This window comes from Delphinapterus leucas, chromosome 4 (assembly GCF_059928025.1).
Source record: "Delphinapterus leucas isolate spDelLeu-1000000601 "Yukka" chromosome 4, BTC_Dleu_Yukka2, whole genome shotgun sequence".
In the NCBI taxonomy this organism is placed as follows: domain Eukaryota; kingdom Metazoa; phylum Chordata; class Mammalia; order Artiodactyla; family Monodontidae; genus Delphinapterus; species Delphinapterus leucas.
In genome coordinates, this window is record NC_143132.1 from 68,470,052 (window position 1) to 68,493,412 (window position 23,361).

The window sequence follows — 23,361 nt, forward strand, 5'->3', positions numbered from 1 at the left end:
TAGGATCAATTAAGGAAATATTTAAATCTTTTTTTTTTTTTACCAAAGGTTAATATCTTTTTACCAAAGGTTAATATCTTCTACAAAGCAATAGGGAAAAGATGACCACCTAGGAGAAAAAGGACAAAATATCCTTCTTAAAAAGAAGAAATGCAAATGGCCAGTATGTATATGGAGGGAAATGGTCACTCAGTAAATATTTTAAAAAGTTAAACAATTACGCTTTAAAAAATTATCAAGTTGATAACAAGCAGTTGGACTGCCTGGGCTGAACCGTCACTGACTAGCTGTGTGACTTTAGGCAAGTTATTTAAACTTATTAAACCTCAGTTTCCTCATCTGTAAAGTGGGCATGGCAATAGTACTTTCCTCTCAGGATTGTTGTGAGAACTGAATAAGATAAATGACCAGCACTTGGTATGGTGCTTGGAGGTGACAGCACTTATCAGAGTTAGCTACTAGGATTAGAAATAATGCAATGAGAATGTGCTGCTGGTGGGTGTGTACTCCCATCAGCAAGAGATTTGGCCACAGAGGTTAAGGGCAATCGCTTCTGGGAATTTATCCTAAGGACATAGAGATACGGATAAGAAGGTCCATAATAGCATTCTTTGGTAAAGAAAAATTTGAAACAAATCATAGTGGTTTAAATAAATTATGATTAATTCATGTGAAGGACTGATACTTTTATGTAATAGATGGTGTGTGTGTGCATGCACACACATGTGGTGTGTATTTTGCCATGACACACATGGGTTTCCACTCCACTGATGCCATTCCGGTCAAAAGTGGCCAGGCATGACCCGGGAATTCTCCATGACTGCTCGCTACAGACCTGACCAGTGCCTGACATATATGAGTGGCCCCTGTGAAGCAGGCACCCTGGGCCCTAGAACACTCTTGAACTTCATTGGCTCTACCAGGTTCAAGGGAATCCAAAACCCCAAGATCTAACACAGGCCCCTACAGGCTCTGGATTCATGGGGTGAATAGAAACTCAGTGAGGAATCCCCAAACTGCAGAAATACTCATTATGTCCCCTGAGCTCTCACTGACTGGGCTCCACCTTGGCCTGAGGACACGGCTATTGCAGTTGAGGCAGTGAGCACAAGGGAGTCCAAGACACGAGGTCCAGGAGTGCTCCTTTCTTCCTCCTCCTCCCCTCCCCAAGATCCTCTACTTCCTCTACCACCGGGATCTCACACTTTACAGCCTGACCTACAAATAGATTTTGCTGCAAATCCTGTAATTGATCCAGCCAATTAAGTCAGGAAATTCCTCTCTAAATTTAACATGTCCATCAATCTCATCCAAAATGGTAGCACGGATGTGGTGGGCAGAGGCTTTGAGGCTATTTTGATTTAATCCAGCCAAAACTACAGAGGGCTTCCCCCACCTCACAGATTTACTCATTTCTCAGTCAATTCTGGTTTTATTAAACTCGGCAATGTAAGCACCTCATAAAATAATCTTCATCAATACTCCCCTGCTGGACTCACACATTTCCACTGTGGAAGTGTTGCCGATTAGAGCTGCTAAGGCAATGGGCAGAAATCTCCTATTGTATTGCCTTTGGTGTACTTGTGTCCCTACTTGTGAATCTGTGATTATCCCTCTTTTCCAACAAGGGTTTAGGGCAACGTGTGTATGTGGAGATTTACTCACAAATGGAAAGTTATCCTCTATTAAAGTCAAACTCTACTGGGGTCATCTCCCCCACCCTGAGAAGACCATCTGTCACCCCAGTGCATTGCTCTAATTGACCAGACCGGGCCAAGAGGAGCCCACACACATATGCACGAAGACGACGTTACATGTGGAGACTGGATATCATCTTTAATAATGCCACAGCCCAACATCCTTTTTGTTGCGGTGGTAGATTGTGATCGTGTGTGTACATGTGTGCGTTCCTGAACAGAGGAGGGCCCAGCAGAGACGCCCACGCGGGTCTCAGCCAACAGCTCTGTTGAGCAGCAACTGGAGAGCCATCTCCACTGGCCTCCCGCCTCCCTTCCTCCTGGGTCACCTTTCGTGCACTCTGATTGAAAGGCCGAGGAATGTGCCAGCCCAGATTAAAGGACTTCTCAGCACAGATCAGTCTCCAGCCCCCAGTCCTCACTGCCTCTGACCAGAGGGATGTCGCTGGGTAAAGCACAGACTGCTAGGCAAAGGTGGACAATCTGCTCCAGCCTTGGTCCCCATGTCACACTGGGGCAGCACCACAATGACCCAGCCCTGGGGCAGAGAATCCAGAACTACTGGGGTCATTTGACTAGTTTCTTTCAGAGATAATCAGGATGTAGCCCAGGCCCTTCCTGGGGCCAGCCAAAGAGGGGCAGACTCAGCCCCTGATAGCTACAAGGGCTGTCATTTCCAACCCAAACCTAAAAGTCTGCCCTCCTGCCATCTCCACTCTCCAATTCCCTCACACGCCTGGTAGGTCCACAGCCCAGACATGGCAGGAGAGATCAGCATGACGGTGGGTTCCAAGGAGGCCATGAGAGACCCGGGCTGAGCTGGAACTGCAGCCGTGTGCCAGCCTGAAGCCAGCCCTCTCCCCCATGGTCACCGCCAGCCAGAGCTCTTTGAAGCCAGATGGGACCCCACAAGGCAAGGCAGCAAGTTCTTGGCCTAGTGCAGAGGGAGAAAACCAAACTGGCTCCACCATCCCACCTCCACCTGCTCTGTGCCTTAGGAAGGCAAGGAGCCCAAGTCCCCAGGACAGTGGTATCAGCTGTTGGGGAAGCACTGTTGTCCAGGTGAGGCCTCAGGCCGGAAGCTGTGTTTGTTCAGTGGACTCGGGTAGTAGGTGGTCGTGTACACATTGGTCTGCTGCAATGGGTAGAAGTTGGCTCTGTCATCGGGGATCAGGTTATTCTTATTCAGGGTCTGTGGGAGAAGGAAAGAACAAGAGAGGAAGGGGGTGAAGGGAGAGACGGGGAAAGAGGACAGGCCAGAGCAAGGAAATCAGGAGCCAGTCAATGAGAGAACGTCTGGCTGCTGACACAGTGTTCTGCTCACCACGCCACTGCTCTCCCCCGAGTGCCCAGCCTAGTTATGTCCTGCGTAGGGCCAGGACCACTGCACCCTTCACCCTGCCCTCTGCTTCTCCGAGAGGACTCCCACCTTGAATTCCATGGGTGTGTACTTCTCATTCTTAGGGGCACCCCCGCCCTTGTAATGCAGGTGGTTGGGGGTGGTGGGATGGACGAGCGTGGACTCCTGGGACTGGTGCCGGCAGTGCTGGCAGTACAGGTACACCGCCAAGGTCAGCAGCCCAGAGCCTACGAAGCAGGAGATGCCTGTGGCCACCAGGTGGAGGAGACTGAACCCTGGGAGAGGGAAGAGACAAGAGGTAAGGAAAGGGCCACTGTGAAGACCCCCAACTGCCCCCCAATAGGAGGCTCTGAGACATAAAGGGAAGGGCTTTGAAGCCAGAGTCATCAGAAACAGGGAGGCTGCGTGGCCTGTCACCAGGGGCCTGTCTCACAGGACCACCTGTGGCTTGGGTCGGAGGAAGCAGCCAGTGGTGTGGAGTTGGGTGACTCTTCTTGAATACAGACTTGACCACCACTTCTTAGCTGAGGGGCATGGATGGAATTGCCCAGACTCTCCTACACGTGGTCTAAAGCAGTGCGGGACCTCAACAAGGTTTGTGGGTCTGGAGCGAGAAGTGGAGAGACTCCAGGTTTCGGAGTAGGTGGGTCTCCTCCTTGGGAAGGGGCGGGGGGCGTGGATCATCATGAGGTGGGGCAGGTTCCTTTTACCTCCACAGCCAGTGGCCTCATCCACACTGGAGGCAGGCAGGATCACTGCAGGAAGACAAGCAAGAGTGGGTGTAAGAGGCAGGGAGGAGAGGACTTGAGTCCCTCCAGGGCGGTGTGTGTTGGTGTGTGTCTCGGAGGACCCCTGGGTCAGCGCTGACCTGTGGGACTGCACCTGGGGACCTTCATTTCCCTTGGTCTCCCCCCAGGCCCCACCTCTAAGAAAGGTAGGCCCATCCATCAAATGAGGAAGTGCAAAGGCCCAAAGTGTGTGAACCTCCCACCCCGGCATTTCATCCTGCACCCCGCAGGATACTTCAGAAGGGGAAAGAAGCTGGGGGCTCAGGGCAGGAAGGGTTGGTGTGAAGGTGCTGGCTCGAAGACCTACCGGGCATCTCCCTGTAGGGGCAGGGGCGGCTCTGGCTGCTGTTTCCAGCACAAGTGCTGGGCCCGGGGACCAGCTCCTCGCAGTACCGGCCACGGCTTTGGACTCCATCCTCCGTGCATGTACTCCACTCAGACCATGGCGACCAGCCTTCTGTGTGTTGTGGGTTGGGATGAGGTTAACCACCCAGACCCCCTTAGTGGGGATGCGCAGACTCCGCATTGCTCCCCAGGCCCTGCCAGATGCACTTAGTACCTGGGCAGGCCTGTGTGGCACACAGCGCCTCCTCCGTGTGCAGCCCGAGACAGATGTCCTCGCCCGGAGAGGGGGCGGGGCTGCTGCAGGAACGGGTGCGTTGATAGTGGCCGCCACCGCAGGAGGCTGAGCAGGGGGACCAAGAGGTCCAGCAGGACCAGGCACCCCGCACTGCAAGGCGATGGGGTGGATGAAGAGGGGCTGCAGGTGCAGGCATGGCCCAAGACAGTCTTCTACCCCAACCCAGGCTAGGCCTCTCAGGGCCACACTGCCCTCAACATCCACCCTGCCCCAGCCCTACAGTCCACTGTTAGGGAGTTCCTCTCCCCTCAGGGGTGGCAGGAGAAACGCAGGCTGCAGAGGGGACACCAAAAACCAACTCCGCCTCAAATCAAGCTCCTTGTCTAGCTAACCCATTAAAGGAGACAAAACAGCGACACGGAGGGTGAGGAAATGCCCTGGTCCCTGGGAGTAGCAGCCGTGTCCATGTTCAGGGCAGAAAATTGCTCTGGGGGCCGGCCCTGTACAAAGTTGGCAGGGAGGAGAGGTCTCCAACCAGGAGTTAGTTGTAGCCTGGGGAGGCCTGGGAGTCTCCCCGATGGGGGTTCCCTGGGCGAGGGTTTCCCTGGGCCAAGATTCCTTAGTGGAGGGCTACCTGGACAAGCTTGGGGGTTGCAGTCCTGGTACTCGGCAGCGTCACCCACGCACGGCAGGCCCCCGTTGCGGGGCTCCGGGTTTGTGCATGTTCTCTTGCGGACGCGGAAGCCCAGCTCACAGTCTCGGGAGCAGGAGGTCCACGGGCCCCAGGCGGCCCAGCCCCCGCTCACCGTGTGCGGGGAGGTGCCCCCGCTGCGCAGGAGCTCCTCCACCAAGGCTGGGGGGATACAGGGGGGCTGGCCTCAGCCACAGAGGGCTCCCACGGCAGCCCAAAGGCCTCCCGCCTTCTTCCAAACCGCACATCCCCTCCCTGCCCCCTCCTCCCCCAGCTCTCACTCCCGGCCCCGCCCCATCGCTCTGGGCCTGGGAGGGAGGGTGGCGGGTGGGGAGACGCAGGGCTGTACCGTCCGTGTCGCAGGCTCCAGAGCCGTCCGCGGGGCAGGTTCGGGTCTCCGTCCTCCTCCGGCCAAACTGCAGCCCGTGGGGGTCGGCCAGCGGCGCGCGGCACGTGAAGCGGAAGCGCTGCTCCTGCCGCGCCCCGCCCTGGGTCACGTTCACCGGTAGCCAGGGCGTCCACGGCGTGTTGCGCCGCACTTCGGGGCAGCCTTCATGGTTGCAAGTCTTGAACTCCTTCGGGATGAGGACTGGTGCTGTTGCACAGCCTCGCAGCCCCAGGCCTGTCCCGCGCCCCGCCCCCCGCCCCTTCTCTGCACTCCGCTTGGCTCGAGGTCCAGGCATCCCGCGCCCGCCCCCGGCCCGGCCCGGCCCTCACCACGCCGCAGCCCGGGCAGGAGTTGCCGTTCTCACAGGCCCGACGCCGCGATTGCACACCGATCCCACAGTGGCTGCTGCACTTGCTCCAGGAGCCCCAGGATGCCCAGAAGATGGGCACCGGGCAAGGCGTGTTTTCGTTACAGAACCTGACGGGGAGAGGGGGAGGAGTCGTTACTCTAGGGAACGGGCACCCCTTTCCCTATGAGAGGTCACTGAGATTGCGAGACTGGGAAAACGAGGGTCCACTGGACCACCTGGAGAATCCAGGCCACCTTCTAGGGGGCCCGGGAAGTCGGCGACCTCGGGGCTGGCTTGTCGCAGAAACCAATAGCCACGCCCTAGCTCACCGTTCCTCCCGGCTCTTGCCCACGCAGATGCGGCCCCCGTGGCGCGGAGCAGGGTTGCTGCAACTTCGCTGGCGGACCTGGAATCCGATCCCACAGGAGGTGCTGCATAGGGCCCACGATGACCACGGTGTCCACGCCCCGTTCCTGGTGGGGCCGGAGGGGATAGAGACAAATGACCCTCTGAGCTCTAGCTTCTCAGATCTAATCACATCTGCACAGATGGATTTTGTATTGTTGTCAGGAACTGCCATTGACAGGAGATAGTTCCTAACCAGGCCTTCTCAGGAATGACTTATTCATTCATCTGTTCACTCCTCAAACATGCATTGAGAGCCTTCTTCCATATATCAGGCTGTGTTTAGGGTTAGAGCACAGAGGTACACCCACACGGCCTCTGCTCGCAGGGGAAAAGGACATATTCTCTAGAGAAGGCCTTTGCCATCTGCACCTTTGTTTCAGCCTTGTTGGTTGGCAGACCCTGGTATTCAAACCCATGCTCTCTCCCCCGTTCTACTACTGCACATGCTTTGCTCCAACCTCAAGACACCACCCACTCTTGTCTCCTTTGCCCCTAATTTTCAAATTTTGGCACTACCAATTACTGGCTGTTTAAGGCTGGGCAAGTTACCGAAACCTTCTGTGCCTCATCATACTCTTATCTTTAAAGTAAGGATAATGATTGTATTCCTGCCCCATGAGGTTGTGATGGTTAAATTAATAAATGTAGTGTATATAAAATTATTTTAAGAGTGTCAAGAATTATGGGTTATTTATTTTAATCACTTTAGGGAGTCCTCAGGTAGTAGGCAGTGTGCAAGCTCTCTCTCTCTCTCTTTCTCTCTCTCTCTAAATATATATATAATATGATCTCATTTAACCCTCCCAACAACCTTCAGGGTGGGCACTGTAACCCTCATTTAGAGAAGCTCAGAGTGGTTAAGTAGCTACCACCATCCCATGCTGTCCCTCCTGTTTGGGACTGCAAGGCTTATTGAGGATATGATCTGGCTAGGGATAACTCCCACACCTCTTTGTATGAAGAGCACCGCAAGGCAGAAAGTTCTCTCCCACTGGAGTGGAAACTCTCCCAGGGCTCACGTTTCCTGCCTCAGACATCAGCCACCTGTCCAGTGCCCTGCACAGCCCTGAAGTGTTTTCTGTCCCTTAGTGCAAACATCTGGCTGGGGATGCCCCATTCCATCCATCCCCCCTCCCCCATTCCAAGGCCACCGCCAGCAAGCCCTGCGTCCTCACATACCTGGAGCAGTTGGCAACGTGGATGGCTGGGCCCAGGCAGTCACAGCCCCCACAGCGGGGTCGGGGGGAGTCACAGGCCCGGGCCCGACACAGGCAAGAACCTGAGTTGTCCCCATCTAAGTGCTCACACGGTTGCCATGGTGACCATGGGCCGAAGCCCCCATCCCGAGTCACATTTCGCACCTGAAGACACACACCAGGAGCACGACCCTGTCACACAAGGCAGGGGCAGGGAAGGTACAAGGTCCCAGGGCTGTGGGGACACTGATGGAGAGTCGTGGCCTGAATTCGGGGGAAGAGGTCCCTGGTGGGGGGTACAAAAGGGTTCTCACAGGACATGCTGTGATGTTCTGGGTCCAGAGGCTCATGTTGGAGCTGTCCTCAAGTGTGCTGCAACGTTGCTGCTTCCCGTCCCAGCCGCAGTACGGGTCCCGTGCCCCCAGGCATGCCCTGCCAGACAGAGGTCCAGAGACTCAAGCCCACTGGACTCCCATCATCACCTGCATCCCAAGAATACACCTGGACACTCTCCTCTGGGCACTTCTTTCATTCAGTTGTCCTCCACAATAATAACGAAGTTCACTGAGTACTTACTGTGTGCCAGGCATCGTTTTAAGCACTTTAGAAGCATGAATTAACTCAATACAACAACCCAATGAGGAAGGTACTGTTATTATCTTCATGTTACATGGAGGAAACCCAGAGCCGACCATGGACTCACACTATGGTGCTCCAGAACCCACACACTTAGCCAAGAGATTACTGCCTTCCCTGAGTCTGGGTGCCCCACAGTCTTCATCTAGGGCCACAGATGAAGATGTGGTGAACAGAAATCCAAAGAGGTAGTTCCTCCCTGCTAGACACTATGATTATAGTGATGGAAAGGACCTTACAGATGATCTGGCCCAGTGGTTCTCAACCTGGCTGCACGTTAGAATCACTAAAGGAGCTTTTTTTAAAAAAAATTCCTTCATTAAAAAAAAAATAGTAGTTATTTATTTATTTGGCTGCGCCGGGTCTTAGTTGCGGCCTGCGGGATCTTTGTTACTGTGTGAGAGATCTCTGTTGTGGAATGTGGGCTCTTAGTTGAGGCATGTGGGATCCAGTTCCCTGTCCAGGGATCGAACCCAGGCCCTCTGCATTGGGAGCGCAGTCTTAACCATTGGACCACGAGGGAAGTCCCTAAAGGATCTTTTTTAAAAATACTGATACATGGGCCCACCCCAGACAAGAATTTCTGGGTGGGTGGGCTGGGGATTTAAAACCTTGAGCGGGGGGGGCTTCCCTGGTGGCGCAGTGGTTGAGAATCCGCCTGCCGATGCAGGGGACACGTGTTCGTGCCCTGGTCCGGGAAGATCCCACATGCCGCGGAGCGGCTGGGCCCGTGGGCCATGGCCGCTGAGCCTGCGCGTCCGGAGCCTGTGCTCCGCGACGGGAGGGGCCACGGCAGTGAGAGGCCCGCGTACCACACACACAAAAAAAATGCTTGAGGGTGATTCTAATGGGAGCCAGACTGAGAATCCCTGGGATCCATAAAACAACCTTTTCATTGTACAATGGGAGAAACAGTCACAGAGAAGGGAACAGGCGTTTCCCCAGGATCACGCAAACTGTACGTGGCAGAGCTGAGGCTAGAACCTAGACCTCCCCACCACACTCTTCCCCTCATGCACCTGCTTCCCAGCTGGAGGCTGTGTCTTACTTCACACACTGAGTGAACGTGAGCCCGTGCCTCAAAACACAGGTGCAGGGTCAGGGGACACCTGGGCATAGTCCAGGGTCACCTGGGCATCCACACGTTTGTGCCGCTCAGTGGCAGGACCCAGAGTCCAATGCATTGGCATCATAAGAATGAGCTCAGGCTGGGGTGAGCTAGGGGTCACATCCCAGGTCCCCATTATTCCTAGGCAGGTCTATCTCAAATGAGCCAGGAGAGGTAACGGTTCACACGCTGATGCATGTCCCAAAGCCCCCACTTCCCATAACCTAGGCTCCTCTCTTCCCTTTTTACTTCTGACTTAGTCATCGTATCCTCTACAGTTTTTAACAACAACAACAAGAGTTAAATCTCTACTGGTAAGACTCCAAGGAGGGGAAAAACAATATGGGAATTGTGGAATCAGGATTTCCTGTCCATTGCTAAGTAAACAGAATATCAGATTCTGGAGCCTGAAGGAGGTTCCCTCCAATACCCAGAGAGCCCACTGCCAACCTCAGGGGATTCGCTGGGTCCCTTCTGCCTCCTTTCGCCAACTTCCACCCTCTCTGGCCAGGCCTGGCCGCTCCACAGCAGTGGGCCTGCTGCAGAGGGTCTAGGAGAGCACTGAGAGGGACAGTGCGGCAGTAACCGGAGGTTAGAAAGCAGAAGAGGTTTGGGGTTAAGGAGGTGCTGGATGACAAAGAGGGTGGGGGAGCCCATGCGATGACATGAGTCTGCAGAGGGATTTTCCTTTGGCCAAAGGAGCTAAGGCTGCCCAGGGCTAAAGGGATACACAAAGGAGTCAAGGGGCTGCCCCTTTGGTGTCTTCAGGATAGAATCTTTCTTTTCTCTTGAAACTTCAGGCAAAGTCACCTGTCAGGTGAGTTCTTTATTTTCAGTGAGTTCAATAGACCAAAGAGAAAAGAGGTTATACAGAGACCTTATAAAGAAGAGGGTGGGGCTTCCCTGGTGGCGCAGTGGCTGAGAGTCTGCCTGCCAATGCAGGGGACGCGGGTTCGAGCCCTGGTCCGGGAAGATCCCACATGCTGCGGAGCAACTAAGCCCGTGCGCTACAACTACTGAGCCTGCACTCTAGAGCCCATGAGCCACAACTACTGAGCCCATGTGCCACAACTACTGAAGCCTGCGTGCGTACAGCCCGTGCTCCGCAACAAGAGAAGCCACCGCAATGAGAAGCCTGCGCACCGCAGTGAAGAGTAGCGCCCGCTCATGACCTCCGATAAAGGAGGTGATGCGTGGGGTTTCAGTGAGTGACAGCCTCGCTGGACCCCAGTAAACATACCCTGGCCCACCTGGGAATCCAGAACACTCATCTATTTCTCAAGACTATGTTTCCATTTTATTCTCTCAAGGACAATTTGTGTGAATTATACAACGTACGGGTGCTCGTATTTTCATTTGGGATCAATGGTTTGATTTAGGTGTGTTTCGCCAGCAAATACATCAAACTGGACACCATAGGACTGAATACAATACACGTGCAAAAGTAGTCTCAGCATCCCGTGGTTTTGAGGTTCTGCCTTTACTGGCTGACATCGGGGTCAAATGTGCTGCTGGCAGATTCAGCCAATCAGAACTCAGTAAAGCCCACTCCTGAGTGTATTTCCCTCAGTTCTCAGAAATGGGCATCAAACTCTAGAAGCATTGCTATGGCACTCTGCAAGCAACATAGATTAAATAGCTTAAAAAACAACTAGCCATGACGGGTGATTAATAATAACAATAATACATACATGCATACATATATACGATTCTATCCGTCAAAAACAAATGTCTGCCAGTAGGGAGAATGGATGAGAGCAGATAATTTGAATTGATTTACACAGATAAAAACAGAAGATTCTGGAGGAATGCAATTTGCCTCATGCTACTTCCTTCATCTAGGGCCTAACCAGTTCTAGAACAGTTGTTCCCAGTCTTGACAACAAATCAGAATCTCCTGGGGATCTTTTAAAAGGCTTAAGCAAACGAAACAAAAATCCCTCCTATTTCCAGGCCTTCTGGACTGGAGTAAGCCCGGGCACCAGAGTCTTTGAAACACTCCTCAGGTGATTGCAATGAACAGCATTAGAACTGCTGTTCCAGGGCCACTTTTGTCAGGGTTCTCAAGCCAAGAGATGAAGTGCCTTGTCTTTCCAATCCATGACAGGATAAGAAAAGAGCGAAGAAAAACACAGAGTAGATGCTGGCCCCAGCCCCTCACTCAGGATCCCTTGCCCTCAGCCTCTCCTGCTCACAATTCTCCCAGAGAAGAAAGAGGAGACCAGATTCTCCATGGACACGCCTGCCCTGCCCTGCCCCAGTCCTGGCCGCCTGAGGGGACCTGCGAGACGCCCCCTGGCACCAGCGCCTGAGCTCTTTTCTTGTCCACATTTGCTGCTTTTGGCCAAAGGCCACTCCAGAGCTTCCAGAGCAGAGAATGTTCTTGAGAAAATTAAAGCTCCAAGCACAGGAGAGTGACAGTGTCTCTGACTATAGGAGTGGGTGGTAGCTTAGAGTTGCTTTCATAAGAGCAGCCATCAGACCAATAATACATCATCATGTCTTTTTTACTGCAGTGTCTCAAGCAGCCATTACAAAAGGCAACGGGTTCATTTCATGGGCTCTAAAGCAGGACAGAGATGGATGGTGAAATGTGCAAGCAGGCGGATTCCAGCACTGCGTAGCAAGGGTTTCACAATGGGAGCTGTCCAGGGTGGAGCTTGGGAGGAAGTGGCCATTAATTAAGATGGTAGTGGAACGGGGCCCAGGCCCCCTGCCAGGGAGGGAGGTTGGGATAAGCTGGCAATAAGGGGCCCCTCCCTCCAGGGCAGCATGAAAGGCGTGCTGGAAGGAGGAAGGGGGCAGTTCTTCATGCCTAAAACACCTGCTTTGTAGAGCCAGTCAGCCATTCACTCGCTCTGCTCGTCCTCCTGTGAGCACCAGTCTCTCTGGCCAGGCCAGGGTCCTGGTCGTGCCCCATGGGGCTGAGGTTTGCCTGAGTGAAAGGAGGGTGCTGGAGACAAGCCCCTGGATTCTGGACAGAGGAGGGCGCCTGAAGGGGCCTCTGCTTAACCACCCTCAGCTTCCTGCCAGCTTTGGAAGGAATGAGGATAGACGCAGGAAAGGTCTCTCATGGCACACAGTAAAACCCCGTGACAAACTGCCTCACAACAGCATACATTCTGATATAGTGTGATGGGCAGTTGGCTCCCAGACTCCCGGAGCGCACAGCTTGCTGGCAGCACGGGCTTACTCTGGTCATTTTATAACTTTGCAGTAAAGAGACCGCACATTTTAGATCCACCTATAGCTTTACGGCAGGGTTTCCACTGTACATATCAAGGCCTCTTATCCCAAACTCAGGAAACCAAAAGTATCAGACGCCGAACTGACCTCTGTCTACCTTGCTGTTCCACCTGGCCACGTTTCGTGAACTCCCTGTCCCCTGTCTGCAGCACCACGTGAATGGGGAAACGTCCGGCATTGTCGCTCCTCTCGTTCCACTGCAGACCCCATCACGTCATATCTGGCCTAGAGCCACAGCAGCTCACGCTGGCCAACCATCTGCCCCGAGACAATGCTGCTCGCCACTGTCTGATTGATCTTTGTAAGACACCTATTCACACTGCCCATCACACCACTCCCCCGTTCAAAGACCACTTCAGTGCCTCCAGTCACAGGATTCAAGTCAAAATCCTCCCTTGGCATTCTCAGCTGGCCTCAATCCACTTTCCAGTCCCATTCCCCACTCCTCTCCTGCACCAGCCTGCTCTCAGGCCAAGCAATCAATCAACTGCAGGATCAGTCATGTGTAGCAGGCCACTTTGTGGCTGGGGCTGGGCATGGCCCCCTGGTGGAGTATAAAAAATACTGGGACATTGGACTTGCCTTCAAGGATTTACAGCCTCTTAAATAACACGGTACATGTGAAAAGTTTAATAATGACACAGCAGTTAAAGAAGCACATAAGAGAGAAATGCCATGCTTCGTTGCCAAGCAGTGCTGTCTGTATTCAGCGTCACAAATCCTGAGACTCCTGAGAGCCCAGGAGACTGGAGGGCCCCTAAATGCATTTGCGGAGATAAAAAAGGAATAAGGACACCAGCTACCAATGATGACTCGCTGGACTAGGCACTTCGTGAGCATTATTCCCAATCCTTACAGCTCCTCTGCCAAAAGTAAATACCATCTGTTTCGTCACATTTCCCCCTATTTTCCCCAGGAGAAAGCCACAGCTCAAAAGGTTAAGTAAGTAACTTGCTCAGGACCATACAGCTGGCAGATGACGAAGCTGAGATGGGGTCCCAGGTACATCCAATTCCACCACGCAAATCCCTCCCATTATACCCCATTCTCTCCCCACATGTCAGATTCAGGCCAAGGTCTCTCTCCCCAGCCAGACATCTAGAGCCCTGAGGGAAGTGAGAGTGTTCCAGACCTATTTCATCTTGCCTCCCTCTTCTCACACCGACAGCCCCGTGAAGTGCTCTGAGCGTGGGAGGGCTTCGCAAATGTTCGGTGCTTTGCTGATGGAGCCCTGTGCTGGGGCCGAGGGAAGCTTGGGTATCTGCCCACTGCGCTCGCCTCCCCCCCACTCCCCGCTGTCACACCATGACCTTCTAGCCTTCTCCCTGGCCCTCCAGGCCTCTGCTCAGATCCCAGCACACTCCACCGGGGCTGGAAAACAACCCTTGGCAGCCTGGTTGCCATTTGTCTCCCAAATCTTGAGGACAGATGGGCACAGCCAGGAGGTCCCTGTGTTGCAAAGGCCACAGAAGCCCACATGGCTGTGGCTATGCCAGCTAAAGGCAATTTTTGAATTATCTCCAAAATGAACGGGTGCAGCTCAGGGTAGCCTCACATGCTTAGGAGTCTGAGATACATTTGCATTTGGCTTTGGAATAGGCTTTTGTTTCCCCCTTAAACGTCAATGTCATTATTGCCAAATTTGTGAATCCACCTGAAGCTAAGGTATGGAGAACTGATTGCAGAAGCTGTTGGGAAGACAACGTCCCATCTCCACATGTTTCCTCACCTCCAACCCACCCATGCCAGGCCTTTCTGCCTCTTCTAAGTGGGGAAGTTACAGAAGCAAACTTGGGGCTGACTCAAAGTATCATCTCCTATCTGTCCTCACATCTGCATAGCAAGTGCTGTGGTTTCAAAGATAAAGACCACTCTCTGAACTGAAGGGACTGAGAGTAAATCACGTGGTCTAGAGATGGCCACCAGGCCCTAACTGTGGGCTTGACAACAGGGATAATGACAGCCACCACTGTTTGCTCAACACATATATTCCCCAGGTGGGTGATAAGTGGTTTTGGCAGATTATCCCACTTATCCTTCACAAAAACCCTGCAGAGATTTTATGAGGAGGAAACCAAGGTTCAGAGAGGTTAAATGACTTGTCCAAAGGCACACAACTGGAGATTGCGCCAGGAATGCCATCCCAGGACGACCTGACTCCAAAGCTCCACCTCTTAAGCGCCAGCTCCCAGTGCGATCGGCAGGCATCTGCGTCTGGAGGCGCACCCGCCCGGCCGCCCGGCCGCCTTCCCGCGGCGCCCGCTTACCCCTGGCTGCGGTAGGCGGCACACCTCTCCAGCGGCACCCGCAGCACGCCGTCACTCAAGCCCACGAAGAGTGCGCGGGCGCTGTGCAGGATGCGCAGGCTGCGCAGCGGCTCCCGGCGCCCGGGGGGCAGCACGTGCAGCTCCTCCAGGTAGCAGCCGCGGAGGCTGCGGCTCGTCGTGGACAGCGCCTTCAGGATGGTGCCGGACTCTGGAGGGGCCAGATCAGGGTGGCCTTAAAGGCCCCGGAACCTCGCGGCCCAGCCCCTGCCGCTCAACCTCCTCCCACCCCGAGCGCCGGCAGGGCGGGGCGAGGCGGCCTCACCCGTGCCGATGTAGAGCACGTGGTAGAGAGTATCCTTGGCCTGCACAAGGTCCACCACGAGGTGTGAGAAGCGCACGCTGTCCTGGGTGACACAGGGCTCGGGTGTCACCGGCTGCACGGCCTCGCTCATCAGGAACAGGCGCTGTGCATCCTGCAGGCTTCGCTCCGTCAGGTTCTCGTTGGGGCCCACCTCGGGCAGGGTGCCGCACTGCGGCAGGGAACCGGGTCACGCATGACCAGCCGGCGGGCTGCCGCGGTCCCGTATCCCTTTTTCCTCGCAACCCAGACTCTGATTCTCCAATCCCTTCTCCCCGCCCCCCAAAATCCCCCGCTAAGTGCCCTGCACCCTCTTCCAGGAAGATGTCTCATCTTTGGGAACTAAGGGAAAATGAGGCTGGGAAGACAGAGGATGAGGGACCTACCAGGGATGGAGAAGAGGACAAGGAAGATGAAAGGGGGGCTGGATTATCTAGAAACGGATCATATGAGTGTGGATAACAAGTGTCCTGTTATTTCATGCTGTCGCTGTAGGTGCCCCTCCCCCATGTTGGGCCAAGCCCTGCCTTCCCTCTCCCATGTCCCTATCAGCTCAAGGTTCTTATGCCTTCTAAACCAAAGCTGGAAGGCAACTACCATTTATTGAGCACCTACTACATTCTACAGACCACCTCAGGTGCATATCAACCCTCCAACGTATCTATGAGGTCGATGGTATTATCCCCATGTGCCAGATAAGGGTAAAGAGGCTCAAGGAGGTTGAGTGACTTGCCCAAGGTGACACAGAGAGGGCTAGATCTGGGTCAGGATTGTACTACTGAAAAGCCTGAGGTCTTACCCTGCTCCATTCTGCCTCCTGGTCAGGAAGTTGGATGGATATGCAAATCAACCATCTGCAGTTTTCTCTGTGCCATGGCTACTTCCCCTTCTCCACACTGGGGATGCTCACACCACCCATGGCTGGGCTCTGACCACTCCTGGCACTCAGAGATCCTCCAGGCATTAGTACCCATACTGGGTAGACTGCAAGCAAACTCCAGCTAAAAATCCCTGAATTCTGGCCAGATAGCTTGTGATTGCTCTCCTGGTTCCCTACACTGAGTAGAGCTGAGGTCCCCCCTCCCTGCCTCTCTGGAGGTGAGGGGTCACATTTAGAGATGGCTCAGAGCAGGCTCCCTTGTTCTGCATCCCACCCACTCTCCCTTTCTTGCTCCACAGTCTTGAGGTTACCACCCTCGTAGGGAACCATCGCGGACCCCACAGATGGGCATAGATCAGCAGGGACACATTTGGTGGTTGCACTAAGTAGCTGGGAATCAGCTTGCGGCTGGTAGTCTGGGGGAGGGTGGTATGTGAGGAGAGGGAAAGGGGAGGAGAAGCTGTACCTGGAAATTGGGGATGGGGTTGGCGATGGGGAGCCAGGCAGCCCTGGGGTTCTCCTGGTAGCGAAACGGGCCATTGAAAGCCTGAGAGATGGCACTGAGGTTGAAGGCGCAGACAGCAGATGCGGCAATGCTGTTTCTGAAAGGCAAGAGATGGAGGCACGCTGCCTTCCCTGGAGGCCTCGGCACCTTCCCCTTAAATCCCATGGCCAGCTGTCAAATCACAGCATGGCACAGCTCCAAGGCTTACTAGGCACCTATGATGACTCTGGTGCCTTCCGCACCACAGGGGTATCACAGAAGGAGGAAACATGGTTTTCACACCGTGGAAAGCCTCCGGTAAAGAAAGACCCACTGATGAGAAGCACTGGTAGATCCTTCTGTGCTACCTCCTCATCCCCTTCGTTTATTCAGTGGGAGGGTCAAATAAAGTCAATGATTTTCAAACATTTTAGTCCCTGGCCCACTGTAAGAAATATATTTTATGTTACAGCTCAGTAGGACACACACATACATGCACACATACACATTTACAATGAATTTTCATGAAGCAATATGTACCCTTACTAAATACATTATACTCTGATATTTTTATTCCGATCGATTCTGCTTTATTTATTTTATTTAAAAAAAAGAGGGCTTCCCTGGTGGCGCAGTGGTTGAGAGTCCGCCTGCCGATGCAGGGGACACGGGTTCGTGCTCCGGTCCGGGAAGATCCCACATGCCGCGGAGCGGCTGGGCCCGTGAGCCATGGCCGCTGAGCCTGTGCGTCCGGAGCCTATGCTCCGCAACGGGAGGGGCCGCAACAGTGAGAGGCCCGCGTGCCGCAAAAAAAAAAAAAAAAAAAGAAAACCCAACAACAACTTCGTTGCCAAACCAGTAACGTATGCTGCAACCCACCACCCGCAGCCAGGTGACCTCTCAGATCCCTTTCAGTCATGGATTCAGACGTTTCTCTGAGTCTGACGTGGGCAGTTCGGAGAGAGGATACCACTACACCAAGTGTTTCCAGGGCTGTTCTCTGCACTCAGTCCCTCTCCCAAATGTGTGCATTTCGCTCCCCTCTGCCTGGTCGCAGTCCCCACTGTCTCCTCCAGGATGCTGCACTGTCCCTGCAGCCCGTCCGGTCTCCTCTGATCCATTATCCACACAGCAGCCGGAGTGAGTGTTACAAAATGCACATCTGAGCTAGTCCCTGTCCTCCTTTAAACCCTCCAATAACATCCCCTTACTCTTAGGATAAAGATCAAAACCCTTAAAGCAGTCTACAAGGCCCTTCCGGGCATAATCCTCCCATGCCCACCCCTCGGCTGACTCTCCCATCTTCACCTGCCAGGTTCCTGCCACACGGGTCTCCTCTCAGTTCCTCAAACATTTTTTCCCACCCCAAGCTTTGCACATGTTGTTCCCTCGGGCTGCAATGCTCCTCTCCCCTAGCTACAGGATGATTCCCAGTCATCCTGTAGATGTCACTTTCTACAGGAAGCCCTCCCTGATCATCGACCCTCCACACTGATCACAGCTTCTCTGCACACTGCCCTTTCCCTCTGTAGGATTTATTACAGTTAAAACTGGCCCTTCTCGAGAATGTAAGGTCCTTATGGGCAGAGTCAGGGCTGCTCTTGCCCACTGGTGTGTCCCCCATCCCCCTGACCTCCACCATGACAAGAACCTGGGGCATGGTGAAGGTGCACAATACATAAACAATTTGCAGTCTACACTAATGCTTCTATTTTCCCTTGATGCCTCTGCAGTGACTCCTGCCCTTTGCTCACGGCTGTCCACCTTCTGCTGCTGACAGCGGGCTGGTCACTAAGTCCCCGCTGTCAGCTCATGGCCTGTGCGGGCTGTGCTGCATGTCTGTCCCCTGGCTTGGATGGCTTCTCTGCTCCAGCTTCCCTGCTTTACTCTCCTCCCTGTCCATCCCCTTAGACTATCCTTCCTGTAGCTAACCTGGCCCTCATCCAGTGCCTGCTATCTGGGGCCCTAGGTAAGCAAACTCCACTCTATGCATCATATGTTTCTGTCCTTACAAAGAACCCAGCGCAGCATCCTGTACAACAAATGTGTTTCTTGGTCTCTGCGGCCCATTCAGCATTCTCTATAAAAAAATCACTTGAATGGGTCAGCCTTTACACAGAAGAGGCTGTGGAAGGAGGGTCTCATGATCTCCATGAGGGTTACCCTTCCTCACACTTAGGAAACAAAAGGGGTTCTAATTCCCAGCCTGGGTTTTCCAGGGCAGTCGGGATTGCCAGAAGACTCTGATAGATTTAGCAGGATCATGGAGTCCTGAGGTTGGAAGGGTAAAGAGTCCCCTCTGAGCCTCCCCGATGGGCAGCTGCTGGACCCTCCTGAGGCTGCCATCCCCTCACTGAAGGCAGCCTATTTCACTTTCATCACCAGCAATTCTTCCTTCCCAGAGCCACAATCCAGCTCCTTTTACTTTCTTCATATCTGGCCTAGGCCTGCCCGTCACAGCAACCCAGAACAAGGGCTCACCTCTCAGGAGGCAGCGAGTCACAAAATCCTCAGAGGACCCAGTGCAGAAGGCACAGCAATCCCCATTTTACAGAAAGAGAAACAAGGGCTCAGAGAGGGACCTGCCCAAAGCCATCAGGCTTCGAAGCAGTTCAGAGCGCATTCCTGACATCCGGGGCGGGAGGGGGGAGGGCAGGGACTCACACATTGGTGGTGAAGACCCCGTAGATGAGGTCCTGCTCCGGCAGGTGGAAGGCACTCTGCAGCTCGTTGTAGTAGAAGGGGACCTCACCCGGGCGGGAGCAGTTGAGCCGGGCCTTCATAAACGTGGTCCAAGTGTCCTCCAGCAGGAACCGGCCCCCCATGTCATTCTTGCACACGCGGGCCACCCGAGAGTACACGGTGCGTCCACAGTCATGCTCCACCGCGTTCTCCCGCAGCAAGAAGTACGCGAACAGCCCGATATCATAGGCTGCTACAAAGTTTGGCTCTGGGGGCAGAAGAGGAACAAGGGGTGGGTCAGGCCAGGAGGGAGGAAGGGGGCAGAGCTGGGAGTACTCGACTACTTCCATTTCCTCAGATGGGCATCCTGACAACCCCCCACCAGCTTGGTGACCTGGGGGCTCCAACCCTGTTCCCGCCTCCAACGCAAAGTGCAGTTATAATAATAGTTAACACGGATGACTGAGCACTCACTGTGTACCGGACACTGTTCTAAGTACTTTATATGGATTAACCCGTTTGGTCCTCTTAACAAGCTATGAGGTATATACTATGATCGTCCCCATATTACAGATGAGACCATTGTGGCACAGAGAGGTCAAGTACTTGCTCAAGGCCACAGAGCTCATTAGTGGAGAAGCAGGGATTCAACTCCAAGGGGCAAGAAACTCAAATCACCCTCCTCCGATCTCTTCTTTCCCGTAACCTTTCCTCCTCATCAATTCCTAACTCCTTCTCTCCCTTCGTAGCCTGCTCTCTATCTGCTCTGGGTCCTCAGGACATCTGTGATTTCATCCACAGTCCCTCTCCAACATGCTGTGGTCCTTGGGCGACCATCTGCCCCACTCTGGTTGGGCAGGAAGGAAACTGATGGGGGTCAGGGTGGGCTGGCTGGCTTAGGACCAGGGGAGCCCCCCCGGGGCTGGATCTCCTTACCATTGAGCCACTTGGAGTTATACTGGGCGGTACGAAGCGGTGGCCTGCTGCCCAGGCTGCGGTAGATGGCGGGGTCCCGACCTGAGAAGTCGATGACCGTGGCTGCGTAGAGCTCCCCCTGGGAGGAGATGACGGCTGTGGAGTTGTGGCGCGGGTCGTAGGGGCAGCGGGCCACACCGTTGATCTTCTCCACGGTCCGGCTGAGGTTCCCCACCTGGGGATAATGGGGAGATGGGGCGCTTTTCCCCCGAGACCCTCGGGCTGCCTGTTCTTTCCCCCCCAGAGTTTTGTTTCCTCCTGCGTCCCTGGTCTCTCTAGGCCTCTGCTTCCCTCCCCCGCCTCCTCACTGCCCCCCCCACAGTGCCTCTGAGGGAGCAGCCGTCGTGGAGGGGAAGGTGTGCCAAGAGTCAGGGCAATTGCCATAATTGCCTCACCTCTAAGGTGAGGTTGAATTTTGATGAACAACGAATAATTTTTCAGTGTAAGGATGCCCCCAATCTTGCCTGGGACATACTGATACTAACATACTGTCTGTTTTTTACCTGAAATTCAAATCTAACTGGGCATCCTTTTCGTTTTGGTTTTTGTGTTGAACTGACAGCCCCATTCCCAGGCTGTGTGCCTGAGTGAGGGAACCTCTTGGTGTCCCCCTCTGTCTGCGGACGCTGCACAGCCCTCACCTGTCTGCTGGAGCACACTGGCGAAAAGGCATTGGTCCCACACATGAACACTTTCCGGCCAGTGACAATCAGGACTCGCACGTAGTTCTGACACTCCTCCTGAAGCAACAAAGGGGAAGTAATAGAGGGACAAGCTCTCCAGCTGCAGAGCTGGGTGTCTTTCCATCACGCCACTGCACCGCAAATATTCGAAAGCACTCTGCTCCAGATCCACCACACTCTGAAGCTGAGGTTGCATCTGTGGATGTCTCCCCTCCCTGCCACCTTCCTCCCAGGCCGGCTCCCTGCCTCACCACCCACTCAGGCCTGCACCAGGAGCCCCTGGCTCCTCCAGGCTGGGCCTCTCATGCAGGTGGCCTCGTGCCCACATGGTGCCCCTCCATCCCTACAACCACAAGCCTCCCGCCGGCTCTAAGCCAGGCCCCTGGCTGCCAAGGCCACGTACCTCGGTCTTCCCTTTGCTTTGGCAGGAGCGGCGCGTGTCCTCGTTGGAGGCCCACTCTGTGGCCTGTGGGAGGAGCACACAGACATCACACGGCTGTGCCCCTCACAGCCAGAGCAGGCAGCAGCTGCGGCTGGAGAGGACAGAGAGCTGGGAAAGGGCCAGCCACGGGCTGCAGGGTAAGGTTCCTCTCACAACATCCACGTGGACCCGGCAGGGCTGCCAGACTCCTTACCCCTAGACACCCCCTCAGCCCAAAACCCTCCATACCTGCTTGGGTCAGGGAAGCCTGGAGTAAAAACCGCCTTAGCCCACATCGTCCCCACGCAGCTCTGGCCTGGGACCTCCCCAGCCCTTCCATCCCCAGGTTAGCCAAGGAACTTTGAGTGGCCAAGGACCTTCATTTCCACCCCAGGCCCTGAGTGGGAGATGGAATTGTGCCTCCAGTATGTGCCAGATGTCCCTTGAATGAACGGGAGGCAGGGAGGGAGGAAAGGCTAGATCGGCCAATCTTAGATACAGGAGATCGATTTCACCTGCCCAGTACAACCCTGCAAAGTTCTGCATGGCTTGCCGCTGGTATGTGGTAGAGCAGAGATTGGAACCCACATCCCTGGTTCAAAGGCTACGTGTTTTTTTCCTCTTCATCCCACTGTCTCAAGGACCTAGGACTTCCCCTTTCTTACTTGCTACCCTCGCTCCACCTCTGTACAGGCTGCTTCCTTGTTTCCCTGTAGTATCACTCATGCTCTATCGTGGGGTCATGTTTTGGGGACACAGCTTCCACTCAGGGACTCAGAGGACATTGCATGTTCTCCAGTGCCCAGGGCTTTAGGAGAGGGCTGTCCCCACCAGAAAACGCTGTTCCCCTTCATCTGTTCTGCCTATACTCTCTGAGAGCCCTCCCAGTCACTGAAGAGCAGCTGGAGGGAGAAGTGATACCCTCCATGTCCAGGCAGTGTCAGCCCTGGAGTGTGGCTCATTATATACTTCTGGTTCACATGTATAAACATGAACTGCCTACCTGTCCTGGGAGAGGGAGCCCTGAGCAAGCAGCTCCTCTATCCAAATGGGCAAACAAAAAAAAAAAGAAAAAGAAAAAAACAACCCACCTGCTTTTAATTTCTAACAAAGCTCCTTCTAGGTGTGCAGTCACTGCCTGCCAAGCTCCAGGACCCAGGATGTGGGAGGGGAAGAGGTGCTGGGAGCCGGAGCGGCAGTTCAGGCTGCAGCTCACCCACAGCCCCAGGGCGCCTGCCTGGTGGGGCAGTGGGAGGGCTGACTTCTGCAGACCCTGGATTTGGGAGCTGGGTGGTGAGTTTGGTCATGCCTCCATCAGATGGATGACCAGGCTGGGCTCATCCTGCCATGCCAGGCCTGGAGCTCAGGTCTCTGCTCCCAGACCTTGGAGAAGGGCAAATGACCCCTGGCATCTGGCCACAGAGCCATGGGCTTCTGGCCAGGAACAATGGAGCCATTGTCATACTCAACACCACATCAGCTCCAAGACTGAGCCTGATGTGAGAAGAAAGAGGGATATGAACAAGCAAACTCAGGGCCTCTGGGAAAGGGCAATGACCCACATATACTGCCGATGTCCAGGCCTAAAGCTCTGGACAGTGGGTGGCTGCAGGGGGACTGTGTGGACAAAGGGGCCTTGGGGTCCCTGAGCACCGGGGCACTTTAAAGGGGTCAGCCTTATTTCTAAGGGGGTGGGAAACCCATTGTGAGGGTTGGGGCTCATGGGGGACAGCTGTGTACAATCAAAAGGTGTAGACAAAGTCACATGGAGCTGAGCACCAGGACAGGCACTTGACACACCTCTCTCTTCATTTTACAGGTGAGGAAAATGAAGCTCAGAGAAGTTGAGCAATTTTCCCAAGGTCACAAAGCTGGTAAGCAACAAACCCAAGATGCAAACCCAGACAGCTGACACTAGAGCTAAGCTCTCTCTGTTACATCCTGCAGCCTCTCACAGTGAGTAGATTTCTCAAACCAAAAGTTAGAACATATGGCCTGAAAAGAATATGTATATTTATAATGACAACAGCACAGAACAGGCTTGAGTCATTTTATTTATTTTTATTAAAAAAAATATTTTTATCAAAATAATGATGCGCAGAGCTGAAAAAGTTAAATAGTATGAAAAAGTAATTTAAGAAGCCCCCAGCAACCGACTCTTCCC

At 54.1% G+C, this 23,361-nt stretch overlaps 1 protein-coding gene across 2 annotated transcripts in view; it reads right to left on the reverse strand.

The window, feature by feature from the left end:
* Positions 1-437: 437 nt before the first annotated feature.
* The window catches only part of SEMA5B (semaphorin 5B), a 43,230-nt gene continuing 20,306 nt past the window's right edge, over positions 438-23,361 (reverse strand). Inside the window, exons 4-21 of one of the 2 annotated variants that reach the window (XM_022567170.2) lie at positions 21,180-21,242; positions 20,735-20,833; positions 20,055-20,268; positions 19,101-19,386; positions 16,419-16,554; positions 15,037-15,244; positions 14,715-14,922; positions 7,772-7,889; positions 7,441-7,622; positions 6,183-6,326; positions 5,834-5,981; positions 5,466-5,691; positions 5,060-5,278; positions 4,405-4,575; positions 4,153-4,302; positions 3,768-3,812; positions 3,127-3,332; positions 438-2,889 (exon numbers count right to left, since the gene is read on the reverse strand). In XM_022567170.2, the coding sequence (XP_022422878.2) occupies positions 2,731-2,889; positions 3,127-3,332; positions 3,768-3,812; positions 4,153-4,302; positions 4,405-4,575; positions 5,060-5,278; positions 5,466-5,691; positions 5,834-5,981; positions 6,183-6,326; positions 7,441-7,622; positions 7,772-7,889; positions 14,715-14,922; positions 15,037-15,244; positions 16,419-16,554; positions 19,101-19,386; positions 20,055-20,268; positions 20,735-20,833; positions 21,180-21,242 (2,982 nt within the window). In that variant the 3' untranslated portion in view covers positions 438-2,730. Of the gene's footprint in view, positions 2,890-3,126; positions 3,333-3,767; positions 3,813-4,152; positions 4,303-4,404; positions 4,576-5,059; positions 5,279-5,465; positions 5,764-5,827; positions 5,982-6,182; positions 6,327-7,440; positions 7,623-7,771; positions 7,890-14,714; positions 14,923-15,036; positions 15,245-16,418; positions 16,555-19,100; positions 19,387-20,054; positions 20,269-20,734; positions 20,834-21,179; positions 21,243-23,361 lie in introns of both variants that reach the window. The other variant, XM_089910591.1, reaches the window with a different exon arrangement.